At 26.5% G+C, this 21,669-nt stretch overlaps 1 protein-coding gene and 1 long non-coding RNA gene across 14 annotated transcripts in view; both read left to right on the forward strand.

Moving 5' to 3' along the window:
• LOC132926935 (uncharacterized) overlaps positions 1–21,669 on the forward strand; it is a 405,462-nt gene that overhangs the window by 380,001 nt on the left and 3,792 nt on the right. For 12 of the 13 annotated variants that reach the window (XR_009661574.1, XR_009661573.1, XR_009661563.1 and 9 more), the window contains 3 exons: positions 16,892–17,034; positions 17,326–17,455; positions 17,744–18,011. The exons of the other annotated variant lie outside the window; for it this stretch is intronic. This is a non-coding gene — a long non-coding RNA (uncharacterized LOC132926935). Of the gene's footprint in view, positions 1–16,891; positions 17,035–17,325; positions 17,456–17,743; positions 18,012–21,669 lie in introns of those variants that run through there. 13 annotated transcript variants of the gene reach the window in all.
• LOC132928046 (uncharacterized) lies at positions 1,720–12,575 on the forward strand. The gene is made up of 7 exons (XM_060992608.1): positions 1,720–1,883; positions 8,971–9,106; positions 9,168–9,217; positions 9,281–9,489; positions 9,954–10,167; positions 10,245–10,458; positions 12,488–12,575. The coding sequence occupies exons 1-7, from the start codon at positions 1,769–1,771 to the stop codon at positions 12,567–12,569; spliced, it is 1,020 nt and encodes a 339-aa protein (XP_060848591.1). The 5' UTR covers positions 1,720–1,768; the 3' UTR covers positions 12,570–12,575.

Below are 21,669 nucleotides of genomic sequence, written 5' to 3' on the forward strand. Positions count from 1 at the left end.
TACGCGCGGAGTATCTTTGTTCCTATATTATGTGGGAGTTAGACAGAGAAAACAGATGCTGGTGTAGCGGTCCCTAAATGCATTTTGTTTACAACCGGTTCATGGATTGTCCCCGTGGACCGTGCCCACACAAAACCGCAGAGAGTTGCAATCGTCTCCGCTGCTCGTGTCGAGCGCGCATGCGCTCAACGGCCCTTTCCATATTCCTGACATTCCTGCAGAACAGACCGTTTACATCCAGCACTGAGCGCTGCGACTAGTGTTTCGTTTTCACCAGTCAGTTGTTTTCGTGCCGCACTCTTTGACACGTGTACTTCATTTTTGTCCATCGCCGAAGTTTTCATCGTTAAAGGTATGTTATTCGTTGTATTTATATGTTTTAAGAGGATATCGGAGTAATATTATAGAGAACTCATTCGTATGATTTTCTGGTAATATTAGCGTAAATATTAGTTTATTAGAAATATTATGGAGGATAATATTTTTGAAGGTTTGACGTGATCCGTTAAATATTTTAATATTATTGTACCCACTTAAAATGTTTTTTTAATTTAAATTTATTTGAGACAATATTTAAACAAATCTATGTATTAACCTTTCATAAATATTATTATTTTCCTTTGAATATTAATGCTCCAACATGGTATTGTATTACTTTTCTTTTGAGCGCGGTACTTATTATTTTTATGTCATACCGTAAAGGACATTGCTATTTGCTAGAAAGCAATAATCATAAAATAATTTCATATTATAATATTTATTCAGTTATTATCTTGACGAAAATTAAATTCGGCTATTTACTCAGTAATGTTATTGATTATTATTTCGAGGAGATTGGACAGTTAAGTCGATTACTATGTATTTTTAAAATTCGAGGGTCTTGTAATTAAAAAGTGTTGTTCTAAGTTATCTTGTCCGTATTTCACGATTGCACATGTTCTGCAGGTAATTTATAAGTCCCTATTTCTAATTGATGCCAGTTTTGAATTTGGGGTTTTAGGCATTTTAACTATTTACAACAAAGGTTATACGAACAGGTTAATCCCTAAACGGCTCCCATCGAAAAAAAATTTACAAACAGGAAAATTTCAAAATTGCTAACGGTAATACCAGTATATTAATTTTAGCTGTTCTAAGTCTCTGGTATAAGTAAACGAATTTTATGAAATAATAAACAGGAGCTCATTGCGCAATTAATCAACGAGTTTTCATTAAACAAAATAACACGCATTGAGTTTATAAAAAAATTGTGCCAAAAAAATGTACCAATTTTTTCATATATTCACACGTTTTACATTTTTTTAACTTATTCTTAATTTAATTCACAATAACGCAATAATATAATAAGCTTTTTTTGTATAATTTTTATACATTTTTTTATAATTTTACCAATACATTTTTAACCGCACCTCTTTTGAGACAGTCCTAAGTCTGTATGAAGTGGGAAAAAATTTGTGTTGTAAAAACCTGAGCCGTTTGGGTAATTACCTTTTTTTTAAAACGGCAGCCGAGTAGGCTACGTCAGTCTGTCCGCCTCGCGACTACTCCCCCCCCCTTCCATCAGCGAAATGATTACGGTCAAATTTCGAATCTTTGGCTAACTTAACGCGCATGTTTCTCAATACAATTTTGTCTTTTTCTAATAACCTTTTCTTTCGTTTTAGTATCTACACAATACCGCAGTTGGACGAAAAAGACTTCACCATTAACTTTAGCAGCGACGTTACGAGGACTTACAGATAAGCGCAACAACAGCGCTACGTTCACCATGTCTTCTTCAGTATGTTTGTATTTCACGAGGGGATCGTGTCGATTTGGCAACCGTTGCTGGAACTCTCACGATCTGGGATCCATCCGCTCCGACAGCCCTTTTCAGATTCAAGGTAAATGATCCACCATTCACGTTCTATCCCTGTCAGACGACAACGCACTGTGTGTTACATGTTGTGCGCGTTCCTCTCGTAAAATTCGTCATGATAATTTTTATATATGTCACTTGCTTTTCGGTATAAATATTAATATATTTAAAGTTATAAGTTAAATTTATTTTTTTATATCTGGCCTATTTTTTACGATTAATTTCTAGATTTCGGACATTTGGTCCGAATTAAACACAACTGTATTTAATGAACTCTTTATTTTCACCTTATATAAATAATAAATATAAAACAATGCATGTGATTATGTGAAGTGATACCTACCTAATTAATAGATAGGTTAAATGTTTTAATATATCCATATTTTCTATGAAATTGAAGTAAATTCAAATTAACTATAATTATTGAATGTAATAAATAATAATACATAATTTTAAATTTTAAAAATGAATACACCACCTTGTGCTCATACTCATACTCAGTTCTACTTATAATATAATATTATACCAATTTTAGTTTGAGATAAGTTTTGAAGACTTAAAATTAGATTTTATTGGGATTCTTTTGGCTTGTGTACAAATATAAAAATATTATTAAACAACATAGGTACTTATAACATATATTTATATAAATATAAAAACAGTATACAAACATATTATTATATTGAAAAAAATTAATGAATTATTTTATAGTAAGATTAAAATAACATATTAACAGAGTATAAAAATGATTTCTTTTGCAAATATTTAAAAAAATATTAAAAATAATAATAAATTTATTGTTTAAATCGGCAACACAATAATTTATTAAATGTTATATCACCAAGACGATTTCTCCTTGATGTCAAAGCTTAACAGAACCACTAAATAATCTTTCTACAGGGTTGTGTTGTACTTCAAAAATATTTTTCTAACTACAGCATAATTATTTAACATTTGTAGCTCTTTTTTTTTAAATTTAAATATTTTAATACTTTTACATTTATTTCTTCATATAATAATTATTTGAACTTTTACTATAAACTTTATACATTACTATAAAACTCTTTATCACTCATATTATCACTGTCATCTGCAGAGTCAGAATTTGTAGTAACTAAAGAAGACATCAAATTGCATTCATCGTTAAATATTTTTTTACCAAGATCTTTACACCGAACAGGTACCCAATACATTTTGAATTTTGGATGACTGATTGATGCTATTATAAAATTTTTGCTTTTTGGTTTATTTAAACTATATAAAAAACTAAATTGTTATTTGAGACTAGACACAAGTGCGAGACTTAATGGTTTACAATATATTAACTGGTTAGACTGTATAAACAATTTTCTTAAAACTAAAAGCGTGGGGGGCAACATAACCCAAGAAGCTGTTCTTTTCACCCAGTAATTTATCCAAGGAAAAAGCCAATGGTTTCATTACGTTGCAATATTCTTCGATGAATGCCCACTCACTAACTTTTAATTTAGGCAAATGTAATTTTTCAATTAAGTTAAAAGTTAAAAGCATTATCTGTGACAATATGTGTTATTTTTGATAGATCAATTTCGTAAGTTTTTGTAATGTCTATTATAACCTCGATAATATTTTGATAGTTGTGGCTTCCTTTTATGCGTATACAACCAATGATATATGATTGGCGAAAATATGGTTCTTCGTCTATGAAGTGACAAGTCATTCCTACAAATAAATTATAATTAATTATAAAATAATCAATATTAATAGTGTACATAAGAATAGTGTATACCCATGTAACTTTGATTATTGGCACTCCATATATCAGCTGTTGCACAAATATAGTCATGTTTTGCAACTAAATTGGTTAGCATTGAAACGTATAGTTCATATTATTATAAATCCAATTGTTTTGATAACTGTTTTCTGCTTGGAACTTTATCATCATTTGATTCAATAAGTCCTACAATTAACCTTTTGAAATTTTTTTTTCACAAGTTCTTATTGGACTTATTTTATTTACAATATACTCAAACACTAAATCCTTCACCTAAAAATAATAAAATAACAACAATTAACACACTAAAAAAAAATAACACTTAAATGGTTTACATATTAAAGATATTCTGTAAAAAGAGCATAATCTTCATAATGATATGTTTTAGGAAATAAAACTATAAAAAAAAAATCTATTTTTCAAATACTGAGTAAAAATCAGGAAGTATATTTGTCAATAATATAAGTACTTGGAGCATAACTTTAGATAAAAATGAAATAATAAAAAAAAATTGTTTTTCTTATTAAAATAAAGGTAATTTTAAATGTATATAATAAATATAATAATAAAATTATATTCCAATAAATGAATAAGTGAATAAAAAAGATAATAGTAATTATATTGTTTGTTAAATAACTAAAAATAAAGGTTATTTGTTTATATATTATACGTGGAGGAATACAATTTATTATTGATATTTTTAACTTGATTTATTAGTTGGTTACATATATAATATTATACCTTATCTAATATTTTATAATTATTCCAGTACCTAATATATTATAAAACATATACCAAAAAACAATTGATAGGCAGGGATACCAAAAATTTTACAAATATTTTACTAGTTCTATAAAATAAATCTAATGTCTAAAGCACAGTATAAAATAAAAACTAGAAAATGTCTCATAGTGGTGTGTGTACTGTGTATTGTATTATTTTAAATTTTAAAGAAGTCTATTTATAAACATAATTTTATTAATTAATTTTTTTGTTTCTATTCATCATTCAACTAGTACAATAAAAACTATATCAAAATAATAAATAAAATATATATAATATTTTTTAAAGTATGTAATTAAAAAGACCAGTATAAATATTGATTTAATAATTATAATATGACATAGAAAAAAATATATTAAAATGTATCTTTAAAAACATATTAGGTAAAGAGTAAAATTAGTTAACTAGTTAAGTAAGGATAACATAATATTATCACAGATTAGATAAAACTAAATATTTTGTTTGTAATCTGTACTCTATGATATAGTGCCTGCCTATTAAACTACCAAGGCTGGGCAAGTTAACAATTTTTTTTAACTCATTAAGTTAAATTATTTTAAAATAATAAAGTCGAGTTAAATTAAAAGTTACTCATATTTGTTTTCGTCAACTTGTTAAGTTAAACATTAACTTTGAAAGAAAAGTAACTTAACTTAGTTTTAAGTTAAAATTTTCTAATTTGCAAAATAAAAAATTCCTGACACATAACAATGTTTATTAGATAGTTTTTCTTTACGCTCATGAAAATTACTGGGGAAATTTAAAATGATGCATCAAAGTATTAACTGGCTATCATAAAACCTACTTTTTTAAAAACCTCATTCAAAATTTTACATTATTCTTTGGACGAAAATTAACTAAATTTAGGTGTTTTTGAATAAAATTAAGTTGAAGTTAACATGTTAATCTTTAAAAAAAATAACTTATTAAGTTAAAAGTTAATTTGAAAAAAAGGAACGAGTTAATTAACTATACGTTTTAACTTTTAATTCGTTAATGCTATCCAGCCTTGTAAACTACAGTAAAAATAACCACAAATTGCTATTGATTTGATACTGTTGATTATTTTATGACAAATAAATTAGAAAAAATCTGAATTAATAATTACCATATCTTTATTAATTTTTTTTGAACGAACATCAACAATTTTGGTTTGAATAAAATTTGAACTTTTCTTACTTCTGGCTATTTCAACTTTTGGAATTAATAATGGATGTTGAAGCTATTTTTGGAACATTAATTAATAATTATATGTAGGTAATTGTTATAATTAATAGGTGGGAACTAGGTACCTAAATCATAAATATAAAATATTATGATACATTTTGTTCTTAATATTTAGATATTCCTTGACTCCTTGTAAATTGTGATATATTACTATTTATTATTGTTACTAATAAGGAATTAACCACAATGTTTAGATTTAAAAGAAATTTGTTTAAAAAACTTACTTTAATATGAGTAATATGACTTAACAAGTTGCTACTCAACTTGGTTAACGCACTTATGTTTTTATGACAATTAACACAAGATGCTATTATTTTATCAGCATTGATCGACACCAGTTTGTAAAATTCAACAAATAAATATAATGATTGAATTAAGAAACGATCCATTACAAAATATAAAATATTTCACCAATAAAATTAACAGTGGTAGACAAAATTATAAAAATTATGAAAACACTGAACACTGAACACTGAACAAGTTGTAGACGAGTGTGCACTGCGTACGGTACGGGAAGGATATCTCACATCAGTTATTTATTTTGTTGTACAATATTATGCACCCATGTCCCATATTAATTCGTATAATCGGGGTCTGGTAATAACAATTATTTATAGCATATGATTAGTGATTGCATGATCAACAGACATAATTTATGAATAAATATAGAATTTATGGAAATCGATAGGGAACGATCAATTTTTGTAGATATACAGCGTATTACCTATAAGATATTATAATATTGTTATTTTCTTATCGACAATTATTTCTGTATTTTAGTATTTATATTTTATAAACCATCCGCAATCGCCGATCGGTACCACCGCGCAGCAGCTTTGATCGGCCTGCGACAAATAACCAAGTTCTATCGTCATTCGTAATACGGGTTTGAGATTTCCGTATGGACGGTATTGTAAAATTATAAATAATTTCCACCCCCATGTATATATTTAATAAATATGTTACTGCGAATGTCCGCAATTGGTGAATGCTGGCAGTCGCCGGTTAATGTCGTCATACACCAAAGTCGTTGGTGAATGACGAATATTGGCATATTGATTAAATTTGTACTGTTTGTAAACATTTACTAGCGAATGTCGACATTTGTATAACGATATTGATGAATGTTGGTAATGCCGATATCATTTAATCTGATCTTATCTAATATTTTAGTACCTACCTATACACGATGTAATTGTAAAACAAAGCGCACCACTAACAAGTGTGGACAGTGTGGTTGTAGAAATGTTGGCATTTTATGCAATTCAAAATGTCATGATAGTTTGCCATGTTGAAATAAATAGAACAATTTTCGCTGTTTTTTTAAAATAATAATTTTTGTATGGCAAAATAATCATAATTTGAATTATTAATACAGGTATAAAATTTTTCAATAATAATAATTAGGGCTGGGATTAATATGTAATAAAAAACCAAAAATATGTACATGTATATGTAGTTAAAATGGCCAAAATATGTAGTATAAAATAGAAAATATGTAATGAGAAAAACTTAAAATTATGTTAACGTGTAAAATTAAATTAAAATTCTAAATAATTTTTGAATAATATCCAATTAATTGTTTTTAATTTCTAATCAATTTAATTTAAAAAATATAAAATATTAAGATATTTTCACAACCATGCGAACTTAAGTTACTGACACTGTTGAAAATTCGTAAATATATTTTGTCTAATAATTGTTGAATAAAAAGTATAATCTAAGATCATTAATGTATGGTTATCGAACAAAAACAAATAAGATAAACTATAATCAAGTTATTAATATTTAACTAATACTTATTTCCCTGCAAATATGCTGATATGCATACACTTACAATTTTTACGAGTACTATTATCAAAGTATAAATTTATAATACTAAATACTACTAAACCACAAAATTTACGAAATATGTAAAAAAAAGTAGAAATTTTACAAATAATGTATTTATAACGAAATATGTAAAAATATGTAAAATAAAATATGTTTTATCTTATTGTAAATCACGTGAAATGAATTTATCATTTGCAATACTTAATTTATCATGTTTTAGTAAAAATATGTATTTACATACAAATCCCAGCCCTAATAATAATCATAATTAATAAAAGTAATTGTTAATATTTATAACTAAGCATATCATTTCTATTTTATATTATTGTCTATAATAGTACTATACTATAATATTGTGTGCGAATACATAATCTATGTTAACATTAACCAAAACCGTGTTGTGTATGTTAACATTGACCAAAATCCTAATGTAAATGTCAACATCCACAAGTACATGTCTATAATATTATTTTAATTTTTCAACATTCACCAATTTAGTAGGTGTATGTCGACATTCGCTAGGTGATTGTCAGCACTCACCAATTGCGGACATTCACAGTAACATATACGTAATAAATTGTCATTAATTTTCATAATTAATAATAAATGCTATGTAAAACTATTTTAGAACCAAATTTAGTAATACAAATTAAATTTCTTATTTACCTAGTTGTTTATTTTATATTGAAAATGATAATATTGTAGATTAGTTATTAATTATTACTTATTAGTTATTAGTAATTAGTTACGAACTTAGTGAATTATCTAGATAATTTATCTAGATGGCTCTAAATTTTATCTAGATGAAATTTAGATGTCAATTTTATTTCTTATCTAGATAAGATAAAGATTTTAAGTTTTTATCTAGATAAATTTAGTTATGGCACAACACTGGTCGTCAGTCAATTTTTAGTGGGTCGCGAAAAATTTTTTGAATTATGATGTCAATGCTGTTATTAACCATAACAGAAAACAAGCACACATTTTGCATACACCTTTATTTATAATGAGGCTCATTAAAGTACATTTATAAAAATTAATTGATTATAAACCTATAAAATACTAAATATATAATACAAATTTATACATATTTATATAATACAAATTTTGTTTTTTATAACTACTTTTTTGAAAAGTGAAACAATGTGGGTCGCGAAAGATTTTTCGGGGTAAATTTGGGCCACGGTACTAAAAAGATTGAGAACCACTGCTACTATCGTATGTATTTAAGTATATATTTAAAAATTACTATAAAATTGAATCAGTAAACTAAAGGTTACCTAATTAATCAAAAATATAACCAAATTAATTAATTCCAAATTACAGTCATTAAATTCCGTCACAAGGATTCTTATAATATTGTATCTAGTATATTTCAATTTTAAAATAATAGAAACTCATCTGAAAATAAGCTAATTTTAGGAAGTTTGAAAAATATTTGAACCTTATTCATACATTCGTAACTTCTATAATAGGTAGTATACAGTTCTATAGTGTTCTATATTTATTTTTATAGCGGAAAATTCTAATGATGATGAAATCAGTTTTCCTATGGCGGCAAGGAGAGAAACTACTCCAACGACAGCTTCACCAAGTAGTAGTGCATCTAGACCTAGACAAATAAATCAAGTTCTTCCCAATACAGAAAAAAAGTATAATATATTTTTTTATTTATCTATTTTTGTTTTAGCTAATAAATTATATTAATTTAAGGTCACCGGAAACTAATAAAACAGCAACTCAAGATAAGTGGATCTTACAAAGTAATTATATTTTTTTTCCTACATAAACACGTTATTAAATCATTTTTGAAAAATTGCTTTCAGATAATTATACTTTGGAGACGATAGAAGGTACTCCTGATAGTTTGTTAGTAGAAACAACAAAAAAATTAAAAGAAGCTGAAAATGCAGTTATATCACTTCGTCAACAGCTGCGTATTAATGACAATAATCTCTCTTGGATACGTGATCAATGGGAACAATGCATGGAAAATGATTTAAAATGTAATATATGTTACGAAACGTTCATCGAGGTAATATCGCTAAATAATATAGTCAAAAATTATTTTTATTACTTATAGTCTTAAACTTTTTTAATTAACATATTTAAATCACTTATTTTTAAATTTGTTATTATTTATTTAAGTGATTGTTATCAATATCGGCGAGAGGGTAGGGAGCTCCTAATCTGTTAATTTTTGGTATATGGCGAATTGAACTATTATCAATTTGTAAATTTTAAGGTAAGAGTATTATTCAGAGCCCTAATAAGCTATTTACATTTTATAAATATAAAAATCGTATGTGGCTGGATAATATTAATACCTTTAAATTTAATAATATTTCACCGTAATATTACAAATAATAGTCAAATCTATACATGTAATTTTATAAAATTCATTAAAATATTGTTATTATATATAAATTAGGCATTTTTATTTGTCTATCAATTGCAATTGTTATTCATTATTAATAGAAAAATAAATTTATTTTACAGCCAACTGTACTAAATTGCTCTCATACATTTTGTCTTGAATGCATAGAGTCATGGACTCGAGAAGCTAATCACTGCCCAATATGTCGAGTTATCGTTATAGATAAATCACACTGTCTAACTTTAGATACCTATTTGGACAAAATATATGAATATTTATCATCCGAAATAAAAACGAGGCGGGAAACTTTAAAAGTTGAACGTAATAATAATAAAGGTAATAAATTGTATTTTTAATATAGTATATTATTAAGTAATATTTGTTGATGATATCAAAATAATTAATATTTATAGTGGAGGTTAATAGAAACCCAAGAAATAATGCAAGAATAAACCATAGATACCAATCCATGCGCCGAGCATTAGGTGCAGAATTATGGGGTGAACTAGATCAAAATGCTGCTGAATGGGGTATTGCTCTGGAAGAAGCATTATTAGATCCAATACGTATAGGCGATGCAATTGGTAGACATAGAAATAATGGATGGATTGCTAACCACTTGGACAGGTATTACCATATACTATTTTAAAATAATTAGATTAAAACTAGCTATGTTTAGCTTTTGAATAAGTAGTTATTTTGGTATATCTAGTTATGTACAAATTACTAAGATGATTAAAATTTTTTTTATTAATTTACTAGAAAGAATTTTAATAGTATTATTATAATCTTGGTAGTCAAGTCTACCAGATACTACTCATTTGAAAGGTGGATAATTTTGAAATTTGCACAAATGGAGTAAGATTTCTAATTTTTTACCACAAATTTCACATTGCTTTTATACATTTTATATAAGATCATATCTATAATATATGCATGTATTATGTTTGTTTGAGACATTTATCCATTGTCAAAATAATTAAGAATAACTATTTCTTCAATCAATATGTATTCATTTTTAAAATGTAATAATTAGGGACTGGATTTTAATGTCTTAAGTGTCAACAATTAATGCAGACATAAATATAATTTAATAAAAATTAATAATTGAAATTAGTTTATAATTATTAAGATAATCAAGACTCGTCCTTTGCAAACTCAGTTGATGATGACAATATAAAAGATAATTTGACCAGAGGATGAAAAGAACAAGTTATAATGTTGAAAACTATCAATTTTTCTTTATCCCATATTTCTTGGAAAATAAAAGATACGCATAGGTTAGGTGCATTAGGTCGTTAATTTTATTTATTACCAAAAATATGAATTTGAACATTTTTAAAGGATATTTTTTTACTATTTAATCACATTCACATTCAATTGTGAATACTAAGTGAATATAATAGATATTTTATTATGTTTATAATTTTTTAATTGTTTAACATAACAAACATATTTTACTTTAGATATCATTTTACACGAAAAACGATTCTAAACGGAGTTGATTTATTAGTCTAGGTCTAGGATAATCAGTAGGGTATATTATATTTTTACCTTTATTTAAATTGTAGTAGGTAGGTATATCGTTTTTCATGGGATTTCGTAAAAAATTAAATTTCATACGCTCATAAATTTTTTTCTTTATCGACGCTAGAATTTTTCTTTAAAGTTACTAGAAGGAAAACTTATGGATAATCTTGGGATTTTCAACCTTGGGTGTAAATCATAAAAATTTTACTAATTTTCGTCTTCAAAGTTCCTTTCAAATTTTCGCGATGTTGATATATTTTGTAAACATTTGAACTTTAAATGCTTATAAACAAAAATTGTGACTAATGATTTTTGTTTTTTTTTTAGTACAAAATGTGCAACTTTTAATAAACTTTGTATTAAATTTTAAAGATATTTTGGATTGCCAAATTTTTTTATAGGCATTTAAAAAAAAAAACTTAGAAAAAATCGATAATTTCAATTGTCTATAAATAATAGCTTAAAAATGTCAATATATTTTGAAAATTTAATCGTAAATAGATAACGCTAATATAAACATTTGGTGAAAATTTCAAGTATTTACAATGATTTGTTTTTTTTTAAATAAAATAAATAAATATGATAATGTAAAGCCTTAGGGTAGGCTATCTCGAAAAATGTTACAGGTGCTTACTTATATAATAACTAGTACCCCCTCACTCTCTTGTATTTCAGTAACCCTAAAAATTTACTCATTTCAAACAAAATGCGTGTATTTACCATTATAGTATTATATAAAAAATATACTATATATATATTATATTATAATATAACTGATTAACTATGTATGTATTACGGCAATACATAACACAATTACACTTACACAATACCACATGGTCATGGCATTGTGATTTTAAAGTACAGTGCTCTGTACTTCAAAATATCAGTTTGTTAAAAAATAAGAGTGTTTTGTGTAGATACTGGGGTCTGGATGCCCAGACCCAACAGCTACAACCCACCCACCCTAATTATGAAGGGCTGCTTGAGAGCCTTTTTAGACACATGATTGTCGCCATTGCAGAGCCTTGTTTGTAGTGCCTAGTAGCTTATTTATTATTTAAGCAAATTGAAATATGTTTTTTTTTTCAGTATATTTTATGTAATAACAATTCGTGTGTTTTTTCAGTTCTCAGTACTTATTTTGCCCTAATTGTGACCGTGCAGGGCACACAATTTTCAACTGCTCAATTCCTAATACGCTTTTTTGATGGGACTATTTATTTATATATTTTTTATATATATAGGTGTATATTATATTTTAAATAAAAATATAATACTTGTAATGTAATTGTTTTGATTATTATTAGTTGTTCATATCATTAATCGAGGCAAACTTGTTTCTTTCATTTGTTCTCAACTTATTTTAATTAATTGTTAAACTAAGATAATCGATTTATAAAATGTATGTACATTTTTTTTTCATTCATATAATTCAGGTATTTATAATAATATAATATCAACTAATTGAAATGTATTTCATAAACATTAGTATTACTACACTATTTTTTTCCATTTATTAGTTATTAGTTTGCTTACTTTTAAATATTTAAATACTGGCTCGCATTATTTTTTGTCTAGTACCTATAATTTTTTTTTTAGTTACTATCATTATTATAAATCATGGATTAATAATCTTATTATGTAAGGTAATTATATTATTGAAATTAATTTGTAAAATTATTTTGTTTATTTTCTAATTATGATACTTAATAGATTTGTACACCTATTCATAATTAAAAAAAACTGTTATGTTAAAAAAATCTTAAACTGTTATATTATTTTATACAACCTGACACTTATATCAACAAGCACAATTAGCTTTCAACGGTGAAGACTTATTGTAGGTTTGAACTTTGATCAATATAGTAACATTTAATACGCTACATTTTTTGTTTGTATTTTTAGAGATACGCAATAAAAACCGATTTTAAAACTAGGTACACATCATTATTCATTACATAAACATAATGACATTAAAGCATAGGTTTTTTGTAATGAAATAATAGATAACATTTTAGAAGACTTAACTCTTTGATTACTGCATTAAAATAATTAAAATATAACTACTTCATAGCGCACAATAATTTTATAAGCATTTTAAATTAATCATAAAACCGTAAGCCAATATTACAGAATGATTGGTTGGTAACAATTATAGCATTTTAAATGATGAAAATAAGATAAGATTACCATAATTAACTGGTTATCATATTAACTATACAAATTGAATACATTTTAATAAAATCTTTAATTTATTGTTAAAAATGTTATTGTATATAGATAAAGCATTGTAATTTAATAATCTGCTTTGTATATTAATATGCATTTCAACATTTGTAACATATTTGGTGTTTAAAAAAAACGGAAAAGAAAAATAGAGGCAAATTGATGAGGCAATATTTCCAGTATTTCCACCATAATTTATAAGTGTTACCCGGATAATTAAACATGAATCGTAAACATATACAGTGTCTACATGTAATGTAAAATATATAACAATCATTCAATCATTATTATGGATTGTAGTTTAGTAGACAAGAATATTATTGCAACAGACATTAAAATATTAAGTTAAGAGAATAAAACGTTACGGTCAAGATTTTTGTTCATAATATTTACCAATTAAATAATAAAATAATTTCACTTCACAGAAAATTAGTATAACTTTATGGAAATTGACTAATATTCAAGGAAATAATCAAAATATAGCATTAAATGGTACATATAATATTACTGAGAGACATTTGATATTACAATCTTATATTATTACTAATTATATTGTTATGATATATTTACAAATACAAATATGATAAATTTAATTATTACAAGTGATTTTATATTAAAATTATATATGTACACATTATGTTTGTGTATTATCACCTGTATAATATTTAAAATAAAGGATTTTTACAATAAAATAGGTATTATAAATATGTTTAGGCATAATCAGGCAATTGCCATCTCTTGCACAGTATAACACTGGAAAAACTAAAACATATTGTATTATTGTCCTATCCATTTACTTAAATATTTACAAATATTATAAAATATTCGTTCCGTTTAGAATTTAGACCTACGGATTATATTATTATATTGATTAAACACGTCTTTATAGAAGAAAACAGCCAACAGAGAATGCATATTACTAAAACCTCGCGTCACCCCACTTTAACCCGTAAAAGGTATATAACTAATAATATAAAGTATCTCTTGAGGAAGACCTCTTCTCCCGCCCACAATAATTAACCCAACACCTGCTATATAATAAGAATTGCAATCTATTGAAAAAAAGATTAATATTGGAAACACATGTATCTAATATATTCTATCATAATACCACAAAATATAAACATACCGGTGTTTATAAAAATAGTCGAGCAAACTTGAAAAATTTTAATTGGTCAATTAAAAAAAATCATTATTTAAAGCATTAGTGCTTCTCATTGCTAATGATGTTACAGAGAAAGTAACAAGGGTTAAATCAACTTAAAAATTACACAATAATGAATAAAATAATAATTACATTAGAATTCATGAGTTCAGCATGTTTAATAAAAAAATATTTTAGTTGAAATCATATATAGTATAATTATTAATTAAGGGAACAAATTTTAATATGCCGCAGAAAACATTCGCTCAAACAATAAAGTAACTGATGTCTTTTTTGGTTTTAAAACTATTATATAGAATGAGAAATACTAAAAAAAAAAATTATATTAAGTAATCAATTTTTAGGAGTATTTTGAACTAAGTTGTTTATAATTTTAAAAAATAAATTATATGTAAATAGGTTTTCCATCATTTTATTTCATACAAAACAATGTAAATCACGTCATCAACATTAAATTAAACTTCTCCCCTGAGGTTTTAGGCAACTGTGACATTTGAAAAGATGGTCAGTGATGAACTCAGAATATTAGGTCTTCTTGAGTAATACATCCCGCTCCCGCCGTTTTGCCCGAATGAACTTTTTCCCGGACGGTATTTTATTCGAAAAACCGAAAACCCGAAACATTTTTCCTCGAACGACTTTTTCCGACGGTTATTTTTCCCAAAATACAAATTTTTAAAAATTTAAAAATTGTTGTTATAACTGTTATAGTATGGGTACTTATGTATTTTCTATACACCGTGTTTTATACCTATAACTAAAATACAGCTATTCTATTCCCATACATTCTAATCCGAAATCATCTTTTCCGTGCGATAAACTGTCAACGGTAAATAATTCAATAACGGATTTACAGGGAGGGAGATTTATCAATATCCAACATATTTTTGAATCAATAAAACATGAAGAATTTTACTGTACATTCAGTGACCTAGAGTTTACTAATGAGATTAGGAAAGGATTTTTATGTATTTTTTTTTTGTTTGCAAAGTATGGAATAAAAAACAAAGTATTTGTGTGTTTGAATAAAATTGCATTGGAAGGAATGATGGAAGCAGGTAAAGAAGAAGGAAGGCTAGCTATTGAAAGGGGTGATGAAGATCAACTTGGCCGTCCTAAAATAGCCGTTATAGCCGATGGGGCTTGAAGTAAAAGATCATACATAACCAATTATAATGCATTATCTGGCCGTCGTACGTAATATTTATTGTTACATCAACATTTAAATACTACTTAAATTATAAAATTTTTATGTTTGAGAAAAAATAATGTATTTAAATATTTTTTCCAATATACGCGGTTTAGAAAATATATCAAAATCACGAAAATTTGCAAAGAATTTTGAAGTTGATAATTCATAAAATCTTTGTGATTTATACTTAAGGTTCAAAAATCCAATACTAGGTTATCCATAAGTTTTCCTTCAAGTAACCGTAAAAAAAAAATCATTGTCAATATAGAAAACATTTTATGTGCGTATGAAATATAATTTTTTACGAAATCGCGTAAAATAACGATATATTACAATTTAAATATAGGTAATAATATAATATATCTAACTAATTATCATTGACTGACAAATCATCTCCGTTCAAAATCGTTTTTCGTATACAATGCTACCCGTCGTTGCATTCAAATTTAACACATCCATTATAGTGACCAGTGACCTACTGGCTACTCTCCAAATCTACTATACAACGGAGCGATAACCACTTTTTTCATATTGAAAAGGAGCAAATTTTCAGTTGTTGTACAAATGTATTCTTTAGTTACACTTATAATAGGTACATTTATATTCTACAAAACATTCTGGTATATTTGTAGGTACTATCTTTTATGGCTTATCATAATTATTATTTCTTATCGTCTGTTATATATTATGTCTATATTTCATATCATTTTGCAGTTTTACATTCGTATTTGTATTTGAGTTTCAACTGTAAATTGTTTTCAAGAATTTCTTAATAAAAATGAAGTTTGTCTGTTAGTTTATGTTTTGATTGTTTCCATTTAAACAATTATTCAGTGTTGTCCACGTACTAGTTGTTATATAAAAATTGTTGTCCTCCTTACGGTGTCTAGTAGCGACATTTTATCCTCCAAACATTATACATATTTAACTTACTATTTTTTTTTTAGATGGCAGTACAGCAGATCATTCAATACATGCTGAGACATGAATTCACATTTCTACCACTATGCAAAATATCAACATCCTACGTTGAAAATGTACTAGACGATACTGCTAATAATAATGGTTTTGTGCAACATGCGTGTGATGGGTATTGAATTTAATTGATATTAAATTAATAGTAGTGTAACAAAAAGTCAGTGTTATGAAACCCTGACCATTAGATTATAAGCAAATGATTCTAATTTTCCATAATTGACTTTCAAATATTACATTTAAGGTGATACTTCATACACACAATAAAAAATGATTTAATATCATAATTTTGATATGATAATTTAAACAAATATTACAAAGTCATACTTTGAACTGCTTGTAAAACACTGTATTCTCAAGTTATTCTCCAACCACTATACATATTTAACTGAGTAAATTTTTTCAGATTGCGGTACAGCAGATCATTCAAGACATGCTGAGACATGAATTAACATTTCTACCACATGGGAAAGTTACAACATCCTATGTTGAAAATGGAATAGAAGATACTGATAATAATATTGGATTTATGCGTTGTACGTGTAATGGTAACTAAATGTAACTGGTAGCAACATAATTGTAGTATAACAAAAACTTAGTGTCATGAAATCCAGACCATTAGATTAAGTAAATGATTCTTAATTACCATTACTAACATCCATATTTGTCATTTTAGCTGATACTTCATAAATAGTATAAAACATGTTTTTATATGATTATTTTGACTCGTATTTTAAATTTATATTTTTAATTGCTTATAAAACAGTGAATTCTCAAGTTATTCTCTAACCATTAACCATATTTAACAGACTACATTTTTTCAGATGGTTGTGCAACAGATCACTGAATTAACATTTTTACCACTTAGGATAGTTTCAACATCTTACATTTATAATGGACTTGAAGATTTTGATAATAATAATAATTTTATAGAATGTACGTGTCATGGGTATTGAATGTAATTGTAACATTTAAATACAATAAAATCTGATCATTATATATGAAAAACAATTTTGAACGATGACGTTTTATCATCCTATTATATATCTAAGTAGTTTGATGGAATTATTGTGAATAAAGTTATTTATTTTATTTTGTTTATTTATTAGTAGGTTAAATTCATTTTTGCGAAAATGTTTTCGTGATTTCAATTGAATTTGAACTTTAAAAGTGTATCGCAAATAATTATCTTTATAGATATTTAGATTTTATGATTTCAATCTTAGTAACTACAACTACTTATGAATAAATGAATAATCATGTATAAAATTTTCAAAACTTAAAAATACAAGAAAGACAACTATTAACCACAAAATAGTTTGTTTTCTTTTGTGGTTTTGATAAATATCAAATTATAAATTTATAATACATCCTTATAATAAAAAATCATAACTAATGAGTAAATTTTTAATGACATTTGTGTTCAATTTTTTGTTAATTTTTCAATAATATTAGTGATCATAATATATTAATTTGCTTTTGTTATATAGCCAGGTTGTCAGATCCTTCTTTTGTCAATAGAAGGCGTTTATGTAAGGAAGTTCTATACAATTTTATTATTTTTGAAATATAAAATATTGGTTGATTCTTGTATTATTCTATCTCTATGATACAATTAATTTTATAAATTATTTTATCATACAGTACAACTCAAATAGTGAAAGTGAGCGCATTATGTATTTTATTATATTGGCATACAGATTTGAAGATGTTTTGTATAGGCAACCCTACCGCATGCTTAATATTTTCGCAATTTCCTATTTTTCTTCACAAACCATTGCATAATATGTAAATAATGTCTACTCATTTATTATTGTGTAACAGTGTAGCTATCCAAATTCTGATTTTTTCATGAATTTTTGTCTAAAAACTCAATTTATTATTAGTTATTAATTTATTACATTATCAAAAATCTAACTCCAAAACTAAATCCTTTAATACTGGCCCCATTTAAATAAAATGTTCAAGGATCGACTAAGATGCGTCCCTAGATAATCTTCCAATTAGTAAAAGTTGTTCAACTCAATTTTTTATACGGTAAATGGTGATTTAAGTTTGAAGTTTTGAAAAAAAAATATTTTGCCGGAAATTTGGTTTTAGCAATTTCTTAATTTTAAAATTGAAAATTCAACATTCCATAGAACAGAAATTTGATCTCGAGGTGTCACTGCGTTGAACCTCATAAGAACATATATTGAATATACATTTTATATTATGTGTTAAAATAACCATTTTTTTGTAGAATGCGAAGTTTTAGAAAAGTTATGTTTTACCATATAAAACTTTTTTAAATATTAATTTTATTTACTTAGGTACCTACTGCATGTCTGCATATTCAACATTACTTAAGACAGTTTCTTTAATGAATCTGGTTTCGAAGTAAATAGTTATATTTTTCAGTTAGGTATAAAAGTTTAACATTACCCCCCTAAACGGTATAATCATACTGAGCTTTCTACATTGTTATTAACAAAAGCAACAAATAACTGTGAACAATTACGATTTATTAGTACAATTTATAAGAAATGTGTTCGCAAACGTCAAAATCATATAATATTCCATGTAAATAGAACTGCAACTACGTGAACGTGAACATACGTAAATATTACAATAGGTAGACTTTAAATACCTTTTCAAAAGCTTAAATATTCTTTATTTCGTAGTGTGTTTCATCATTATCTATGAGTACCATTATTAGTACTGTATATTTGCATTAAATTGTTAAGAGAATGCCAGCGTAGGTAGTATTTGTCATCTCTCTAACCCACGCGCAACATAGCAAATTTTACATTCACAAAAATGACTATAACCATATTAATTTGTCAAATTAGAGTGAAATGACCTATTACAGAATTTAAAGATAAGAACATTATCTAGGGCATCTCATAAGTGTTTCATTATATTTTTATTTTAAAGCGAGTTATGAGTATTTAAAAATTGTAAATTGTTTATACATCTTTAAAAACTCATAACTAGCTTTAAAATAAAAATATAATAAAACGCCTTTTAGATAATGTTCTAAACTTTATAATTTATAATAGGTCATTTCACTCTATTTTGAGAAATTAATATGGTTATAACTTATAATCATTTTTGTGAACTTAGAATTTGCTATGTTCCGCGTGGGTTAGAGAGAGATAACAAATACTACGCTGGCATCCTCTTAAATTTTACACTATAGACTATAGTTAAGTATAACATTATCTTATAATATGAACGTCATGTACAACTAATAAATGTTTTATTTAAAATCTATTACATAAGTTTGTTCACGTTTCAACGTTTGAAAATTACGCCATCAGCATTAAAAATAGTATATTTAGAAGGAGTTTTTCATCGAATCACATCGAGAATCATGCGGCAATGATATGATATATTATAATTTTGAAAAATTCGTACGTAAAAACTATTGTCGCTACAGATATAAAAGTTACGTTCTTAGACAATGGTTAGGCCTCTCCAAAAATTCTCCCGTTGTTGTGGTACCGTCGACCCCCCCCCCTAAATATATTTTTGAAAAGTCAAAGTGGTCGTTCGACGTGTCTGAAACTCAAGATTCTGGTATTTTGGAGGATTCTGATCAAAATTGGTGTGTTTCATCGAGACCGTAAAAGTCGTTTTACCCCACTTTGGGACTTAAAATTCCAAAATTTGAGTATTTTAATCGGGTGTTACTCGGCCGGGTTTCGATGTAGGGGCATAGTTTCTTCACGGAAAGTTTGGTTTAAAGTCGTTTTACATAAAGTCTTTCGGTGGTCGGAGGGTCCTATGGCTCCTTGTGCCCCTCCCCCCATGGATATTTTAAAAAATGTTTAGTATTTTTTCCACGTTTCTGAAATTCACAGGTTCGGTTTTTTGTAGGTCGGTGATCAAAATCGTCGTCGTGTGTCGACTCTGTAGGAGCCTTTTTTACCCCTCTTTTTGGCGTCGGAAGTTAGGATTTTGCAGTTTTCGGACTTTGTCGCCTCGGAACACTTATATTTTGGGTGGATAGAGCAGTTTTTTCTACGCATCGTTTAGACAGTTTTGTAAAAAATCGAACGTTACCATAACCGAAGGAATCGGATGTTTCGTTGGGAAGTTATGATTTTCTTTTTCTCTTTTGGCACTTTGATTTTACGTATTTTCCGAATTTTTTGAAATTGAGTTTTTGTTCAATCTTTTCGAAATTTGAGTGCTGACTCATAAATACTATGACGAGTTATAATGGTACTATGGTCAAATGCATAGGATCATTATTTTGTTTTTTTGTTTTTACATGTTTTAGGCTTGTTCACGTTTCAACGTTTAGCAATAACGCCGTCAGCATAATAAATAGTGTATTTAGAAATAGTTTTTCATCTAAGCACATCGAGAATACATCTATTTAATGTTTATACTGTTTATACCCCTCGTTTAGCATTAATAATTTAATATGTAAGCAATTTCGTTGATTTTTAAAATGTTCTACGCAGTCAGTCGAACACTCGATCGTCAGCCATACAATTTTTAATAAGTCGTTTTACTCTAAAACTATATTTTATGATTTTTAATTAAGTAAAGCTTTATGAACTATTCAGTACTCGGCTCAATCAATCAATTAAATGTATCACCCAAAGCTGCATTGATATTTGATTTTCATTCCTTAAGAAGAACCAACTACCAAAAAATTAAACAACCGAACAAGATCAGAAGATCTGACTGGAACGGGACTATAATAGTGTTAAATATCAATAATTGTTCATATAACTGATGAACTTTGAATTTTAAT

Source organism: Rhopalosiphum padi, chromosome 3 (genome assembly GCF_020882245.1).
Source record: "Rhopalosiphum padi isolate XX-2018 chromosome 3, ASM2088224v1, whole genome shotgun sequence".
In the NCBI taxonomy this organism is placed as follows: Eukaryota; Metazoa; Arthropoda; class Insecta; order Hemiptera; family Aphididae; genus Rhopalosiphum; species Rhopalosiphum padi.